At 43.4% G+C, this 18994-nt stretch overlaps 1 protein-coding gene across 5 annotated transcripts in view; it reads left to right on the forward strand.

Moving 5' to 3' along the window:
• The window catches only part of LOC121277978 (fibronectin type III domain-containing protein 5-like), a 288355-nt gene that overhangs the window by 202831 nt on the left and 66530 nt on the right, over nucleotides 1-18994 (forward strand). Inside the window, exon 5 of one of the 5 annotated variants that reach the window (XM_041187936.1) lies at nucleotides 8202-8662. The exons of the other annotated variants lie outside the window; for them this stretch is intronic. Within the exon in view, the coding sequence (XP_041043870.1) occupies nucleotides 8202-8233 (32 nt within the window). The 3' untranslated portion in view covers nucleotides 8234-8662. Of the gene's footprint in view, nucleotides 1-8201; nucleotides 8663-18994 lie in introns of those variants that run through there. 5 annotated transcript variants of the gene reach the window in all.

Consider the following 18994-nt stretch of genomic DNA (forward strand, 5'->3'; position numbering starts at 1 on the left):
CCATACAACCGCAGAAGGTACAATACCTGCCCCTTTACTTGCTCCCTCCTCACCATCCAAGGACCCAAACATCCTTTCAGGTGAAGCAGCACTTCACTTGCACCTCCTTCAATTTGGTCTACTGCATTCACTGCTCCCAATGCGGTCTCCTCTACATTGGAGAGGCCAATTGCAGATTGGGTAACCACTTTGCGGAACATCTTTGGTCTGTCCGCAAGCATGACCCAGACCTTCCTGTTGCTTGCCATTTCAACACACCATCCTGCTCTCATGCCCACATGTTCGTCCTTGGCCTGCTGTAATGTTCTAGTGAAGCCCAACACAAACTGGAGGAACAGCACCTCATCTTCTGATTAGGCACCTTATGGCCTTCTGGACTTTATATTGAGTTCAACAAATTCAGACCATGAACTCTCTCCTCCATCCTCACCCCCTTGTTTCTTTCCCTTTTTTCTACATTCATTTTTATTTTTTATCCACTTTTTCATTTTTATTCATATATCCATGGTTTTATCCACTTTTTATGCCATTTTCTACCCATTCTTCCCCCACCAATGCCCTCTCCCCCTCACCCCATCCCCCACAGGGCCATCTGTTACTTGTTCCAGATTGTTCTTTCACACAATGCTACCCTTGTTCTGCTATTATCACATTCCGCTTTCTTACCTTTACGCCACTATCAGCACCATTTTTTAGCGTGAACCATTACCATCAACACTCCCTTTAAACTTCAGTTCATGACATCTTTGTCAATCTCTCCTTTGTCCCCACCAATTGCTGGCCTTCTATCCAGTTCCACCTGCCCCACTCCACCTTAAACAGCATAAATTTAATCATATTTCCACTTCTCTTCAGCTCTGAAGAAGGATCATATGGACTCAAAACATTAATTCTGTTTCTCTCTCCATAGATGCTGCTAGACTTGCTGAGTTTTTCCAGCATTTTCTGTTTCTGTTTAACATTTCTCTAGGGTGGCTAGAGGCTGCTTACTTCACAGACCTGTCCTTGCACAGCATATGCTTCAAGATACCACATGAGCATACCACCCAGCTTTTATTCTTAAATATGATTTTTCTCATTCATCTTTAAACCCATTATTCTTAACTTCTTTTGGAAGTTACCTTTTCAGAATATAAAAATCGTTCATGTTGTCTTTATAATCACTACTTACAGGAAAAATAAACTTAATAACTTTGCCTTATTCATTTATGATCTTTGCCAGTTGTAAAAGTTCCTTTTATTTCTCTTTAAAATTCAACAGTTAAAAATTAACTCCTTCTTTACTTCCGAATACAAATTCCTGCTGTAACCCATCTTAGCTTGTTCATCTCCACTTCAAAATGCCTAACCCATTGATGATTTAAACCTTGCAGTCTGACTGTCTTCAGTTTAATTAAATTAGTTGCATATACACACACACACACACATGCACACAGCCCCACAAGCCTGCTTCATTGTATCCCACAGTAATATTGGAAAACATTATATTTTCCTTTACACCTGCATCTTTATGGAAAAACGATCTGTTGTAATTCTAAAAGATGGCTTTGTTTTCTTAACTTATTTCACATTACTTCTTACTTATCTATATGCACAAAATTATGATACTGCCGGGTACGCCCAACGACATGACAAAATACACAAGTCCTTTGTACCAACAAAGATCATTTCAGTCTGTTGTTACAAGAAGATGACACTGGAATTGAAAAAAAAACAATAGGGTATTTTTCACAGAAATTGAATGTACAACAGAGAAGAAATTCAACCATTGAAAAAGAGACTCCACGTCTGGTGTTAGCTTTTCAGCATTTCGAGGTTTATGTTGCAAATAATTCTTCAGAAACAGTTATTTATACAGACCATGTCCACGTTTCAAATGTCCAATTTCCTTTGAACTTTAAACCCTTGACAATGCATCTGCAATTAAGTTTTCTCATCCAGCCACATGTATAATTTGTAAATTAAACAGTTGCAGTAATAAACTCCATCTAGACAGTCTGGCATTCTGGTTTTGAAATTTTTCCAGAAATTTTAAAGGATTGTGGTCCGTATAAATAATTGTTTCTGAAGAATTATTTGCAACATAAACCTCGAAATGCTGAAAAACTAACACCAGACCTGGAGTCTCTTTTTCAATGGTTGAATTTCTTCTCTGTTGTACATTCAAGTTCCGTGAAAAATACCCTATTGTTTTTTTTCAATTCCAGTGTCATCGTCTTGTAACAACAGACCACCAACACACACATCACCAGCATCAATAGCCAACTTAAACTGCTTAGCAAAATTAGGTGCTACCAAAACTGATGTAGTAGTCAACACAGCTTTTAAACTGTCAAATGCATTCTGACACCCCTGTGTCCATTGATATTTCTTGTTCTTTTTTAGTTATTCAGTCAATGAAGCAACCACAGTGCTAAAATTTGATACAAGCTTCCAATAAAATCCACTCGTGCCTAGAAGCCTCAAAACTTCATGTTTTGTTGTAGGCACTGGGAAAATTATGATAGCTTTTAACTTCACATCCCATGGGGCCACCTGACCATATCCAAGCGTGTGGCCTAAATCTGTAACTTGTGCTTTTGCAAATTCACTCTTAACCAAATTAGCTTCTTGCAGTCAATCAAACAGTTATTTTAGATGTTGTAGGTGCTCCTCCCATGTTATACTGAAAATTACCTAGTCATCAATATAAACAGCACAATTGCTCAGTCCTGCAATGACTTTGTTTGTCAGGCTTTGAAATGTTGCTGGTGCATTCTTCATACCAAATTGGATAACTTTGAACAGATATAGCCCATCTGACATTACAAAAGCTGATATCTCTTTCTCTCTTTCAGATAAGAGCACTTGTCAATATCCTTGCAGCAAGTCAATCTTTGTGATAAACTCTGATTGTCCCATTTTCTCAATGCAATCTTCCAACCATGAAATAGGATATGAATTTGCATTTGTCATTGCATTCGCTTTTTGATCATCCACACACAGCCTTTGTCTTCCATCCAGTTTCGGTACCGTCACGATGGTTGAACTCCAGTTACTGCAACTGAGCTCAATGATGTCATTCTGAAGCATGAATTCAATTTCTTTTTGCACTTGAGCTAATTTTACTGGATTTAATCTATAAGGATGTTGCCTTATTGAAACTGAATCCCCCACATCTACATCATGTACAGCCAAATATATTTCTACAGCTTATTCACACAAATAGTTTTGTGTGACTGCAGTAGCTTTTCCAAATCACTTTGACATTTGTCTTGAAGGTAACTCAGTGCCACATTTAGATTCTTAAGCATTTCCTTATTGTCCAATTTAAAATTAAAAGTCAATTTCAGAATCCTTCATTCTTACCTCCTTTTCCTTATCTGCCACTACTAATACCTCCTTTCGGTTATCTTCCCTGTCAAAATACTTTTTAAGCATATTTGCTCTCTGGTTCTTTCTTCTATCTGGGGTATTTATTCAATAATTTACTTCACTCAATTGCTTTTCAATCCGATAAGGCCCACTAAATCTTGCCTTTAATGGTTCGCCTGACACTTTCTCCAGCATCAAAACTATAAGCCTTTGCCCTCTTATCTGCACTTGTCTTCATCACCTGCTGTGATATCCTTAAATGTTCCTTAGCTAACTCACATGCTCTGTTCAATCTTTCTCTGAATTTTGTCACATAATCTAGGAGAGTAATTTCCAAACTTTGACCCACTAATTTCTCTTGAATCAACTTGAATGGTCCCCTTACTTCATCACCACAGACTAACTCAAAAGGACTAAACCCTGTTGATTCATTCGGGACATCCTGAATAGCAAACAACAAGAATGGAATCCCTTGATCCCAGTCCTGTGGGTAATCTTAACTATATGCTCCCATTATAGTTTTTAAAGTTTGATGCCATCTCTCTAAATCAGCTTGTGATTCAGGGTGTTTTTTTTTATTCATTCACAGGATGTGGGCTTCGCTGGCTGGGCCAGCATTTATTGCCCATCCCTAGATCCCCTTGAGAAGTTGGTGATGAGGTACCGTCTTGAACCACTACAGTCCATGTGGTGTAGGTAAACCTACAGTGCTGTTTGGAAGAGAATTCCAGGATTTTGACCCAGTGACATTGAAAGAATGACAATATATTTCCAAGTCAGGGTGGTAAGTGACTTGGAGGGGAACTTCCAGGTGGTGGTGATCCCATCTATCTGCTGCCCTTGGCCTTCTAGTTGGTAGTGGCCATGGGTTTGGAAGGCAGATGACTTAAACTGCTTTATTCCCAGGCTGTTCATTATTTCCTTAATCAGCTGTGACATGAAATTTAAACCCTGATCCGACTGTATTTCTTTTTGTAACCCACATCTTGTAAATAATTTGGACAATGCCTCTGCAATCCTCTTTGCTGTAATATTTTGTAAAGGTATCACTTCTGGAAATCTAGTGGACACATCTGTAAGTGTTAGCAAGTACTAATTTCCACTTTTGATTTTAGGGAGGGGCCCTATAAAATCAATCAGGACCCTGGTAAAAGGTTCCTCAAATGCTAGAATCGAAATTAAAGGTGCAGCTTTATTTACTGCTTGAGGTTTCCTTAGCACCTGACATGTGTGATATGTTTGACAGAATTTGACTATATCTTTATCCAGTCCAGGCCAATATAAATGTTTTTGTATTTTAGCCTGCGTTTTCCTAATTTCTAAATGCCTAGCCATTGGAATTTCATGAGCCATTCTTAATATTTCATTTCTGTATCCAGAGGGTGTTAGTATTTGATGTACTACTGCTCATTTTTCATCTGCTGGAACGTGAAAAGGTCTCCATTTCCTCATTAACACATTATTTTTAATGTAATAACACTCTGGAATATATTCTGCCTATGTTTCAGAATAACCTCTCTGCTGTAACCCTACTATTTTCACTGAGTTAAACACTTCAGCCTCACCCTCTCCACCCTTCTCCTCCTGAACAATCTTTTCACAGGCAGATCCAGTGAATTGGATGTCTGCATCCTTCCAGTATATTTTAGATTCTTCCTCTTTCTGTTTCAACTTGTGAGTTTGTGAGCTCATTACTACACAATCTGGAAACAATCCAGGATGCTGTTCCTGCAACTTCTCTGTTGATTGCGTATCCACAGGTGTTTGACTACAGTAGGCACCACCAACATCTATGACCCAGCTCTATAATTTCCTAGGATAAATTGAAACCCTGCAATGGGCAATTTTTCCATTACCCCAACAATCACCTCCCTTGTTTTTAATCTATTTTTAAAATTTACCTTACGCAATAGAATATGTTTAGTTTCTCCATGAATTCCAAGTATTAGTATCTTTCCTGCAATACTCCTCTGGACAACAAATAGTAACATCCTACACCATTAAGGACTGACTAGCCTCCATGTCCCTTAAAATTTTGATACCTTTGCTTGCTCTGCTCTGTTCACATGGATAGACTTTCCAATCACATTTAAAATCTTTAAACACAGCTGTGATCATAGGCACTACAGTGGGGCTCACCTTGAGGATTGCTAATGGATCCCCAGACAAAGGTGAGTGTGGGCAGGAGAAAGGTCACTGGGCGGGGTCTGCCACCTGGGGTGGCGAGGGGCAGTGGGGTCGAGATTAAGGGCAGAGTGTGGTCTCCTGTGGGCTCCACCCCCTTCCCGATGACAGGTCCTTCGATCAGGCAGGTTGCCTGTGAATGAGAGACTGCATTTCCCCACCCCCCCACCCCACTCCACACCACCACCCACTCCAATCTGCCACTGGCAAACCCAATAGGGTTTTTTGAGTGGCTTCCCTGGATGGCAATTCCCCTCCACTGCTGGTTGAATATTAGCAGTGGGGGTTAAGGCTCTTGACATTTAAGTGGCCTTTTGGTGGAAAGCTGCCAGCAAACTTTCCGACCCTGAACTTGATTGGAGTGAGGTGGGAGGACAGTAAGATCTCCACCCCACACCCTCCCGCCTGATCACATGGCTTCATTCCATCTCTGAATTCACTTCGGGAAGCATTAGATTCTGCCCTATGTGCAAAAGAACCATAGAAAAGTTATGGTGCAGAAAGAGGCAAATTTAGCCCAGAGTATCTGCAGCGATCAAAAATTAAATAGCCACTCATTTTGAATCCACTTTCCAGTACCTGGTCCATAGCCTTGCAGGTTATAGCACTTCAGGTGCAAATCCAGGTACTTTTTAAATGAGTTGAATGTTTCAGCCTCAATCACCAATTCAGGCAGTGAAATCCAGATGCCCACCACCCTCTGCGTGAAAAAAAATTCCTCTCATCCCCTCTAATCCTTCTGCCAATCATCTTAAATCTATGCCCCTGGTAATTGATCCCTCGACTAGGGAAAACAGGTCTTTCCTATTTACCATATCTAGACTCTTCATAAATTTTACACCTCAATTAGGTCACCCCTAGCCAATCCAATCTTACCTCATAGCTGCAATTTTCCAGCCCTGGCAACATTCTTGTAAATATTTTCTGTACTCTCTCCAGAGCAATTATGTCCTTCCTGTAATGTGGTGACCAGAACTGTACACAAGATTCCAGCTGTGGCCTAACCAGCACTTTATACAGTTCCATCATTACCTCCCTGATTTTGTATTCAATACCTATATGAAATCTCTCAGCTGAGACATGATCAAGCCTTTCAGAATAATGCAGCATTAAGGTACATTTTGCAGTCAAATATGAGGGTAAGCAATCCTCTGTTTGCATATTGTCATTGTAATGCTTTAATAAAGATCTTTTCTACTCATTTGAGGTAATTTTCAAATAATATCATAAGACTTGGGAGCAGGAGTATGCTATTTGGTGCATTGAGCGTGTTCTGCCATTCAATAAGATCATGGCTGATCTGATTGTGACCTTAACTCTACCTCCCTATCTGCCCCCCTTCATTCCCTTCTAGGTCAAAAATCTGTCTAGCTCAGCTTTGAATATATTCAATGACCCAGCTTCCACTGCACTCTGTGGAAGAAAATTTCAAAGACTAACAATGCTCTGAGAGAAGAAATTCCTCCTCATCTCCATTTTAATTGGGAGACTCCTTTTTTTGAAACTGTGTCCCCTAGTTCCAGATTCCTCCATGAATTTCAGTGCTGGCCTGATGCCAGTTATGTAGGTCATACATTCCAGAGATTAGTTGATTGGATCAAACACCTTTTTCCTTTGTTTGTTTGTAATAGGCAAAGTACAGACTGTACTCAGCCAGCCATCACTTGATAAACCAAAAACAAAATGTCTACTGTTAGATGTGATTCTGCAACTGGGCATCAGTTGAACAACCCTGAGTGTGCTAATAGCTGCACGCACAACCCATTAAAGATAATCAGTCTGTCTCGAAAGTCTAATAATTCTCATAATATTATTGTGATTTATTGTAAAAGTAGGTTAATAGTGGGGTTTGGATAGTTTCTGTGTGTATGATTTAATTACATCTTGTAGCCAAACAGACTGTAGGTTGAAGTTATCAAGAGAAGTAAGGTGTAGAAGTGTCTTCAATATGTTACTGAGTAAATATGGTTGGAGGTCTTAGCATGTAAGGTGTAAAGGGAATTTGCATTTTTAGATAGAAAGGGGGATTTTATTTTCACAACATGAAAAGATTTATAATGAGAAAGGTAAAGTTCCAAAGACATATGGGACAGAATTTTGCCCTTGTTGGGTGGACTTGGCGGGGGCGGGTGGGGGGGTGGGGTGGTGGGGGGGTGGTCGTTGGGAAGCCGACTGCCGCCCACCACCCATGATCAAGGCCAGAAAGCGATTTCATGCTGGTGGACCAATTAAAGCCTACCCAGCCTGAAACATGAGCAGCAACGCTCAGCGCTGCCTGTGTGCGTGGGAGGAGGTGGGCGAGCGAGGCGAGCGTGAATTTCATGCATGCGCACTAGTGTGCACTGGATAATCAGCCTGAGGTACAAAACTGCATCAGGAGATGAAGAGTTTTTTAAAAAATAAAGAAATTAAAAATATTATAAAACATGTCTCCACATGTAACTCTGTCAAATGAACAGGGACCTGTTGTTAATTAGATTTTAAAATTTTAATTTTATTTTTATTTGCTTTAGGAAACTTCATCCCACCCGTGGATAAGGTTTCTGAAAAAGTGCAAAGGCTGCTTGGGTTTTTCGTCTGCCCACAAACCTTAAGGTTGGACAGTTAGTGAAAAATTTCCTTTACCTTGTTAATGGCCCTAATAGGCCTTTTAATTCCGACAGGCGCCATGCTGACTTCTGCCCGCACCCACTGACTGAAATATCACACGACTGCACGTTGACGTCGGGACACTCGTCTGACGTCAACGTGCGTAATTTTACGAAGGAGCTGGCCCAGCTTGCGCCCGCCCGCTGAGGTAAAAATTTTGCCCATGGACAATGGAATTTACACATCGAAAAGGAGAAACATGTATAAAGGAGAAGGCACTGTGAGAACTACAAGAAGTGTGAGAAATCTCCAGTATTTGTGCATTAAGCCTGCTATCCAGAAAAACTGAAGCTGGGTAAAGCCATTTTGAATTCTACTCTTCAGGGTACTGGGTACAGGGTTTTGTTAACTTGCTTGAACTTGTTTAAAATCTTTTTTTTACTATTGCCTTAACGGGGATCGAACTGGAAGTGAGATTAATTAGGGATTCTAGGCGTTATTACAGTAGTAATTTGTAGACCTATGTATGTGCTTGAAATCTTTTCTTTTGTTAGTAAATGTTTAATTTAGATTTTTTTGAAATCTCTGAAGTTGTGGTGGACTTATTACTTCTGAATTCAGGACATGCGTCTTGAACTAAATACAAATTGCAAAACCGTTGTGACAGCGTGATCAAGTTTCCCTCATGGATTTGATCCACCTGGCACACTCCATCTGTCATGTCACAACAAATGCCCCCATCCTCAATGATGGAGGAGCCCAGCACTGCAGTGCAAAAGATAAGGCTGAAGCATTCACAACAATCTTCAGCCAGAAGTGCGCGTGGATGATATACCTCCACCTCCTCCGGAGATCCCCAGCATCACAGATGCCAGTCTTCAGTCAATTCAATTCACTCCATGTGATATCAAGAAACGGCTGAAGGCACTGGATACTGCAAAGGCTATGGTCCCTGACAACATTCCAGCAATAGTACTGAAGACTTGTGCTCCAGAACTTGCCACACCCCTAGCCAAGCTGTTTAGTGCAGCTATAACACTGGCATCTACCTGGCAATGTGGGAAATTTCCCAGCTATCTCCTGCACACAGAAATCAGGACAAATCAAACCTAGCCAATTACTGCCCAACCATTCTACTCTCGATCATCAGTAAAATGATAGAAAGGGTCATCAACAATGCTATCAAGCGGGACTTGCTTCACAATAACCTGCTCACTGATGCCCAGTTTGGGTTCTGCCAGAGCCACTCAGCTACTGACCTCATTACAGCCTTGGTTCAAACATGAACAAAAGAGCTGAACTCCCGAGATGAGGTGAGAGTGACTGCCCTTGACATCAAGGCAGCGTTCGACAGAGTGTGGCATCAAGGAGCCCCAGCAAAACTGGAGTCGATGGGAATCAGGGGGAAAACTGTCCGCTGGTTGGAGTCATGCCTAGTGCAAAGGAAGATGGTTGTGGTTGTTGGAGGTCAGTCATCTCAGCTCCAGGACATCACTGCAGGAGTTCTTCAGGGTGGTGTCCTAGGCCCAACCATCTTCAGTTGTTTTGTCAATGATCTTCCTTCCATCATAAGGTCAGAAGTGGGCATGTTCACTGATGATTACGCAATGTTCAGCACCATTCGCGAGTCCTCATACTGAAGCAGTCCATGTCCAAATGCAACAAGACCTGGACAATATTCAGGCTTGGGCTGACAAGTGACAAGAAACATTCATGCCATACAAGTGTCAGGCAATGACCATCTCCAACAAGAGAGAATCTAACCATTGCTCCTTGATGTTCAATGGCATTACCAACACCTAAGCCCCCACTATCAACACCCTGAGGTTTACCATTGAGCAGAACCCGAACTGGACTAGCCATATAAATACTGTGCCTACAAGAGCAGGCCAGAAGCTAGGAATTGTGCAATGATTAACTCACCTCCTAACTCCACAAAGCCTGTCCACCATCTACAAGGCAAAAGACAGGATTGTGATAGAATACTCCCCACTTCCCTGGATGAGTGCAGCTCCTACAACACTAAAGAAGCTTGATACCGTCCAGGACAAAGCAGTCCGCTTGATTGGCACCACATCTACAAACATTCATTCCTTCCTCCACCGACGCACAGTAGCAGCAGTGTACACCATCTACAAGTTGCATTGCAGGAATTCACCAAGGCTCCTTAGACAGTACCTTCCAAACTCATGACCAGTACCACCTAGAATGACAAGGGTAGCAGATAAATAGGAACACCACCACCTGAAAGTTCCCCTCCAAGCCAATCACCACCCTGACTCGGAAATATATCGCCTTTCCTTCACTGTTGCTGGGTCAAAATCCTGGAACTCCCTTCCTAACACCACTGTGGGTGTACCTACACCACATGGACTGCAGCGGTTCAAGAAGGCAGCTCACCACAACCTTCTCAAATGCTGGCCCAGTCAGTGAAGCCCACATCCCGTTAATGAATAAAAAAAACGAAGTTGCGCTCATAGTGTAGCTCTTTTATGCTTGCTAGAAGTGACATACATTCATAAGCAGGGACCCGTTCTCTCCAAACAAAAGAATTTTCAAGCTATGTGCCTCTCCTGATTTACCACTGTGCATGGGGAGCTGCTACTTTCTCCATGGCAATACCTCAGCCAATCAGAGTCAGCTTGACAACCAATCAGCAACCTTTTCTCCTGCAGTATAAATTGTTGTGATCCCTTGAAATTTGACGTCTTTGCATTTGCCCTGATGAGTGCAAGATGAAAAGCTTTGGCAATATGTCTCTCTTTTCACCAACATCCAAAATCTATATTACCAAGCGACTGTTTGTTATAGGTGCTAGGGCTTATACTTTATTCTCATTCCCACACCATTATCTCTGGTGTCTCTGTACCATCATTGAGACTGCTTATTTTCCTCAACTTAACTGCTGCTGAAACCCTCAATCATGCATTTGCCACCTCTAAACTAATTTATTTCAACGCATCCCACATCCTACCCTGTATAAATGTAAGGTCATCCAATACTCTGTTGCCCTTGTCCTTACTCCCACCAAGTCTGGTTCATTCTTCGCCCTACATTGGTAGTGGTCAAGCAACATCTTGACTTTAGAATTCCCATCCCTATTTCAAATCCCTTTCTTGCCTCAACACTCCCTATATCTGTAAACTCCTTCAGTCCCTCAATCCTCTGGGGTATCTGGGTTCATCTGATTCTGGCCTCTGATTTCTAATCACTCCACCATTGGAAGCCTTGCTTTCCGTTGCTCTGGAATTCCCTCCCTACACCTCTCCTCTCTCTACCTCCTTCTTCTTTTAAGACATTCTTTAAAACATGCTTCTTTGCCAAGCTTTTGGTCACCTGACCTATATGCTTATGTGGTCAGTGTCATATTTTGCTCCTGTGAAGCGCCTTGGGATGTTTTATTACAACAAAAGCACTATATAAATATAAACTGATTGGTTATAATTTTTTGGATGCCCCTCAAAATTGGTGCCCCACCAATGAAGCACCCAAAATAAAGCAAAAGGGGCTGGGACACCCATTCCATTTCACTTGCAAGATCCACGCTTATATAAGCACCCTCTCTACACATGGGAGCTGAAGAAATCCCAAACCAGTTTAAAGTAAAGAAAGACTTGCATTTAAATAGCACCTTTCACAACCTCAGGATGCCCCAAGAGTTTTATAGCTAGTGAAGTACAAAAAACTCAGTGACCCAGCCTCATTGTTCTCTACGCTTTTAACCCAGGGAATACACATTCCTCGAATAGCACAAGATCATCAGATCAATTCTGTTATCCTTTTTGTGGGTGTTCAATCTGTTTGTTTTAAATTAGCTTTTAGAATATGGCAGTAATATTACTGTTCCAAAATAAACCTATCCATATATATAATGTTATTGCCACACTCTAAAGGTTCACCAAATGTGCCTGTTCACAGGTTCAGTTAGTAAGGATTTGAGAAGTTGGTGGCAGTGTTACAAGTCTGTACTCAGACTTGTACACATTTTGAGTTGGCAGCTTCTCCAGAACAGACCAAACCTGAATCGTTGCAACCTTTCTCCTCGAGTGATGTATACAGACAATATAAGCACACCCACTTAATGGTGTCCACAACATCCCCCTTTTTCAAATAAATAACTTCACCTCATAAATACCCATAACTATTTACAATACATGAAAATGCTTATTTACACATTAGAGAGTTACAAGTTAAGAAACTCAGAGACTTTAGTCCTTGAAGTGTAGTACTGGTCTGCTAATACACACTGGCTTGGTAACTATAATGTTACTTGAGGTTGTTGAATTCTCTCACCGTGATCTGTGGGAGTGTCACACTTTGATGTTGTCTTGGATCTTGTCCTGGATGCAATGGAGCTCTTCGGTGGTTGAGGATTTAGTACTTCCCAACTTTGTCCAATGCTCCTTCTCACAGTTACACCATTGGGTGTGATGACCTCAGAGAATCTCGGCTCTAGAAACATCCTTGTCAATTCAACTGGTTGCCTCGTATCTTCCATCAGATACTGAATTTTTACATATTGTCTTCTCCTTAAACTTGGGCACTGTTTGTCTGCCTTCCTGGCTGGTTCGTCTTTCATCCTCTCCTGTTTTTTCAAAACTTCTTTGCTGGTTTCTAGAAGGGTGGATTGGTGAAAACTGGGTAGATTCATTCACTCTGGCCAGCCAAACGTGAGTTCCGCCGGTTATGGAATGGCTGCACCGAGAAGTGTTGCTCTAAAGTGTAGTATTGCAATGTCAAGATCTTGTTTAGTCTATCTGCACTTTAGAATGAAAGATTTCACCGTACAAATCATTCTTTCAGCCATGCCATTAGGTCTGAGGCAGTGTGATCTATTCCCTACTTCTCACCCATGTCCCTGAATATCTTACCAGTAAATTGAGGTGAGTTATCTGAGATTATCTTCCTGGGTGCCCCTAAAAAACTGAAAATAGCACTTAGAGTGAGTGCTTTAGTTGTGCTTATGTACCATGCAATTGACAGATGATAGGATACTTAGAAAAATCACCAATGACAACTAGGAAGTCATTGCCATGAACATGAAATGGGTTGGCCACAATTGTGGCCCAAGGATGAGTAGGAACTTTGTGTGGTGAAAGCAGTTCCTTCTGCTGATTTGGCACATTTTTCCAACAAACCCTGCACTCCTTAACTGTAATTTCAATGCTATTGTCCCTGCCCAGCCAACAGATTGTCTCCCTCACTAACATCCTTGTGCGATCTATGCCCATGTGTGATTGATGAAGTTTTACTGAAGTTTGTCACATCACAGTATTTCCTTAGGCAGTTGACAGTATGGCATAAACTCCAGGCAATGGACACAGAAATTCAATTTGACTCTGAATTAGTTGTTCAAAATGTTTTGGGATCTTTTTGGCTTTCTTCTGTGAGCCCAGATGTGTTAAGCCAATATAAACCTTCATTTTCAATGGCTAGACAAATCTTTACAGCCTGCGTGACTGGTTCGGACACAAATGAGTTGGCAAACCACAATTCTGTGCATTGTTTAAATAGTTTAAACTCAAAAGAATAGGTTAGCCACCTTCCAATTCAAACTTAGGAATTTTGTGGACATTTTTACAAAATTCCATGAACCTTTCTTCTTCTCTACTGTTTAAATGTATGTCCCTGCTGTTTTACTGACTCAGATTTGAATATTATGAACATTTTAAATGGACTGCAGTGTGTTCGTTACTTGTAGTTCCTCTAGGGGGGAACAGGAGCCTAGTGGTATTCTCACCGGTTGATAATCCGGAGACCCAGGGTAATATGCTGGAGATCCAGGTTCGACCATGAAACCATTGCCAATTGTCGTAAAAACCCACCTGGTTCACTAATGCTCTTTAGCAAGGGAGAACTGCCGTCCTCACCTGGTCTGGCCTACATGTGACTCCAGACCAACAGAATTGTGATTGACTCTTAAATGCTCTCTGAAATGGCCTAGCAAACCACCCAGTGGTATCAAACTGCTAGAAAGTCAATAAGGAATGAAATCAATCAGACCATCCGGCATCGACCTAGGCACCAGGAACGACAATGGCAACCTCAGCCCTGTCTGATTGCAAAGTCCTCCTTACTAACATCTGGAGGCTTGTGCCAAAATTGGGAAAGCTGTCTCACAGACTAATCAAGCATGTCTCACATAGCCATACTCATGGAATCATACCTTACAGATCATGTCCCAGACACCACCCTCACCATCCCTGGGTGTGTCCTATTCCAGCAGAGGTGGTGACACAGTGGTATACAGCCGGGAGGGAATTTCCCTGGGAGTCCTCAACATCGACGGCAGACCCCATGAAGTCTCATGGTATCAAGTCAACCATGGGCAAGGAAACCTCCTGCTGAACACCACGTACCACCCTCCCTCAGCTGATGAATCAGTGTTCCTCCATGTTGAACACCACTTGGAGGAAGCACTGAGAGCGGCAAGGGTGCAGATCGTACTCTGGGTGGGGGACTTCAATGTCCATAATCAAGAGTGGCTCACTGGCACCACTACTGACCGAGTTGGCCAAGTCCAAAAGGACATAGCTGCTAGACTGGGCCTACAGCAGATGGTGAGGGAATCAATGAGAGGGAAAAACATACTTGACCTCATCTTCACCAACCTGCCTGCTGCAGATGCACCTGCCCATGACAGTGTCGGCAGGAGTGACCACCGCACAGTCATTTTGGAGATAAAGTACCGCCTTCACATTGAGGATACCCTCTGTTGTGTTGTGTGAGACTACCCCCATGCTAAATGGGATAGATTTCAAACACATCTAGCAGCTCAAGACTGGGCATCCATGAGGTGCTGTTGGCCATCAGCAGCAGCAGAATTGTACTTAAACACAATCTGTAATCTCATGGCTCATCATTTCTCCCACTCTACCATTTCCGTCAAGCCAGGGGATCAACCCTGGTTCAATGAAAAGTGCAGGGGGGCATGCCAGAAGCAGTATCAGGCATACCTAAAAATGAGGAGGCAACCTGGTGAAACTACAACACAGGACTAGTTGGGTGCCAACCAGAGTAAACAGCAAGTGATAGACAGGGCTAAGCGATCCCACAGCCAACAGATCAGATCTAAGTTCCACTGTCCTGGCACATCCAGTCGTGAATAGTGGTGAATAATTAAACAGCTCACTGGAGGAGGAGGCTCTGCAAATTTCCCCATCCTAAATGATGGGGGAGCTCAGCACATCAGTGCAAAAGGCAAGGCTGAAGTATTTGCTATAATCTTCAGCCAGAAGTGCCAAGTGGATGATCCATCTCGGCCTCCTCCGGAGGTTGCCAGCATCACAGCTGCCAGTCTTCAGCCAATTCTATTCACTCCACAAGATATCAAGAAAGGGCTGAAGGCACTGGATAATCCAAAGGCTGTAGGCCCTGACAATACTCCAGCAATAGCACTGAAGACTTGTGCTCCAGAACCTGCTGCACCCCTAGCCAAGCTGTTCAGTACAGCTATAATACTGGCATCTACCTAGAAATGTGGGACATTGCCCAGATATGTCCTATACACAGAAAGCAGGACAAATCCAACTGAGCCAATTATTGCCTGTTCATTCTACTCTCAATCTTCGGTAAAGTGATAGAAGGGGTCATCAATAGTGCTATCAAGCAGTACTTGCTTCACAATAACCTGCTCACTGACGCTCATCTTTGGTTCTGTCAGGGCCACTCAGCTACTGACCTCATTACAGCCTTGGTTCAAACATGAACAAAAGAGCTGAACTCCCGAGGTGAGGTGAGAGTGACTGCCCTTGACATCAAAGCAGCATTTGACCTGAGTGTGGCATCAAGGAGCCCTAGCAAAACTGGAATCAGTGGGAATCAGGGAGAAAACTGTCCACTCGTTGGAGTCATGCCTAGTGCAAAGGAAGATGGTTGTTGGAAGTCAATCATCTCAGCTCCAAGACATCACTGCAGGAGGTCCTCAGGGTGGTGTCCTAGGCCCAGCCATCTTCAGCCTTTTGTTTATTCATTCATGGGCTGTGGATGTCACTGGCTATGCCAGAATTTATGGCCCATCCCTACTTGCCCTTGAGAAGCTGCTTCATCAAAGACCATAAGGTCAGAATTTCACAATGTTCAGCACCATTTGCGACTCCTTTGACACTGAAGCAGTCCATGCAACAAGACCTGGACAATATCCAGGCTTGGACTGACAAGTGGCAAGTAACATTTGCACGGCACAAGTGCCAGGCTATAACCATCTCCAGCAAGATGGAATCTAACCATCGTCCCTTAACATTCAACGGCATTACTATCACTGAAACCTCTGACTATCAACATCCTGGGGGTTAGCATTGACCAGAAACTGAACTGGACTCGCCATATAAATACTGTGGCTACAAGGGCAGGTCAGAGGCCAGGAATCCTGTGGTGAGTAACTCACCTCCTGATTTCCCAGAGCCTGTCCACCATCTACAAGGCACAAGTCAGAAGTGTGATGGAATACTCTCCACTTGCCTGAATGAATGCAGCTCCCACAACGCTCAAGAAGCTTGACACCATTCAGAACAAAGCAATCCACATGATTAACACTACATCTACAAACATTCACTCCCTCCACCATTGATGCATAGTAACAGCAGTGTGTACCATCTACAAGACACACTGCAGGAATTCACCAAGGGTCCTTAGACAGCATGTTCCAAACCCATGACCACTACCATCTAGAAGGACAAGGGCATGGGAACACCACCACCTGGAAGTTCCCTTCCAAGCTACTCTCTATCCTGACTTGGAAATTTGTTGCCATTCCTTTACTGTCGCTGAGTCAAAATCCTAGGACTCTCTCCTTATCGGCTAGGCGAATGTACTTACACCACGTGGACTGCGGCAGTTCAAGAAGGTGGCTCACCACCACTTTCCCAAGGGTAATTAGGGCTGAGCAATAAATGCTGCCCTAGCCAAGGATGCCCACATCCCATGAAAAGAATAAAACAACTCACCACAGCATGTTCCTCTATTGCTGCTGGTGTGCACATTTCTGAAGTTCCACCCACAAAACTGAATTGTGGCAGGAATGCACCATAACGTTTCACAATTTTGCCTCCTTATTGACCTGATTTCCACAGAATTTCTCAGTTCTCCCTTACCCGTGATCGATCCAATGTCATCCCAACTACTTGCCATTTCAAGCTGAGCACTGGCTCGCACTGAACCTCTGGTCATGCTGTCTCTGTCTTTTGAATTCACAAACTGAACTCTGATCTCTGCTTCGAGACCACACATTGGAATTCACTGAGCAGCTTGAAACCTTAGATTTTTCTTTTACTTATCAGTTTCTTCCGTCAGCACGGCCATTGTGTCTGGTGTGCTTGAACATGAATGGTTCTCCACAACAGGCATCATGTGATGTTTCTCTTCTCCTTGTGTTTACTTAATAGACAGACATCAAGGCACCAACCATGCATAAGAGATTCGTCAGCACAAAAACACATAGGGCAGAATCATCCCAGATTTGCACCAAGTGAGGATCGGGTGGGAAAAAGAATGTGTTATCCACCGGCCGCAATGGCGGCTTTTCGCGCCGTATTGTCCCATTCTCACCTAATTAATTATGCAGCCACAGGAAACAGGCCATCACACAGTCAGGCAGCCTTTGATTTTCCCACCACACCATTCCTCACCGCTTCCTCATGCAAGGCGCCATAATTAAGCTGCAGCTGCGCGCACACTTCTCAATGCTTGCAGCCAGGAGGACATTGGTTAAGACACTGCCCCAAAAGCCAAGAAGAGTGCAGCCCCCCGATTCAGTGACACATCCCTGGGACACCTTCTGGACATTTTGGAGGCCTACCGCAATATTCCCTACCCTCACTCTGGCCGCAGGAGGCCCATCAGTTTCACCACTCCGGCTTGGGAGGCGGTGGCAATGGTGGCCAGTGCCAATGCTGCACACAAGAGGTTGGTTATCCAGTGAAGAAAGAGGATGAATGATCTCATCCGTGCCAACAGGGTAAGGCAATCATCTCATTACTTTAAACTCTCACACTCACAAGGCCATCACACATTCACTGGCATCTCGCTCACTCCCAGCTCTAATGATGTCACCACTCACTCTCTCACACACACCCTCACATCTCCATCTGGCCTCATTTCCTCTGGAGACTGCCTCCTCAGCCCTTACCATCTTGAGGCCACTTGCACAGATCAACATGTGCCCCCCACACACACCCTGGGATACCCCCCTTCCCCAGCACAGCCCTCGCCCTGCAGCCTCTTCTGAGGCCACTTCTCCCCCTCCCCAAGCAAGCCCCAGTCCTGCAGCCATTGAAAAGCCACTCTCGCCTTATGGCTGGCCTGGTAGGCAGAGACCTGCCCATAAGCTCCCCTAAAAGTGATGTTGTGCTGCCTGTGAAGGCTGGTGCTGATGACTACAAGTGCTGCCTGAAGAAAGGTAGGTAAACAAACCTTGAAGTCCCAAGCAAAGTGCAGTTCACCAGGTGCACATGCTTATGTTCAGTTGTGAAAAACGTTGGTGTACAATCATGCCATCCTGCTCGGATAATCTAGCCTGGGAAATGATTCTGGCGAGCAGAGCTTATACGCAGATATATTAAAATGATGTTCCCAACCTCTGGCGGTGGGAAACATGGCCCCACCATTGGAGCTGGAGCTGACAATCGCAAACTGGCTCCAAGAAATCATGAAACTGATTCTTGTCCTTCCTGACATTGTCTGCCCACGCCTGCTGGCGGAGAATTCTGGCCATAGTTTCACATATTAAGGATTTGAGAAGTTGGTAGTAGTATTACTTAGTTGGAGAACTTGTATACGTGTCTGAGTCAATAGCTTCCTGGGGACAGGTGAGATGAAGGCTGAATTTTCCACTCCAGAGACTAAAGGTGATGGCAGGCAGGAAAGTCGG

The sequence above is a fragment of the Carcharodon carcharias genome, chromosome 5 (assembly GCF_017639515.1).
Source record: "Carcharodon carcharias isolate sCarCar2 chromosome 5, sCarCar2.pri, whole genome shotgun sequence".
Classification (NCBI taxonomy): Eukaryota; Metazoa; Chordata; class Chondrichthyes; order Lamniformes; family Lamnidae; genus Carcharodon; species Carcharodon carcharias.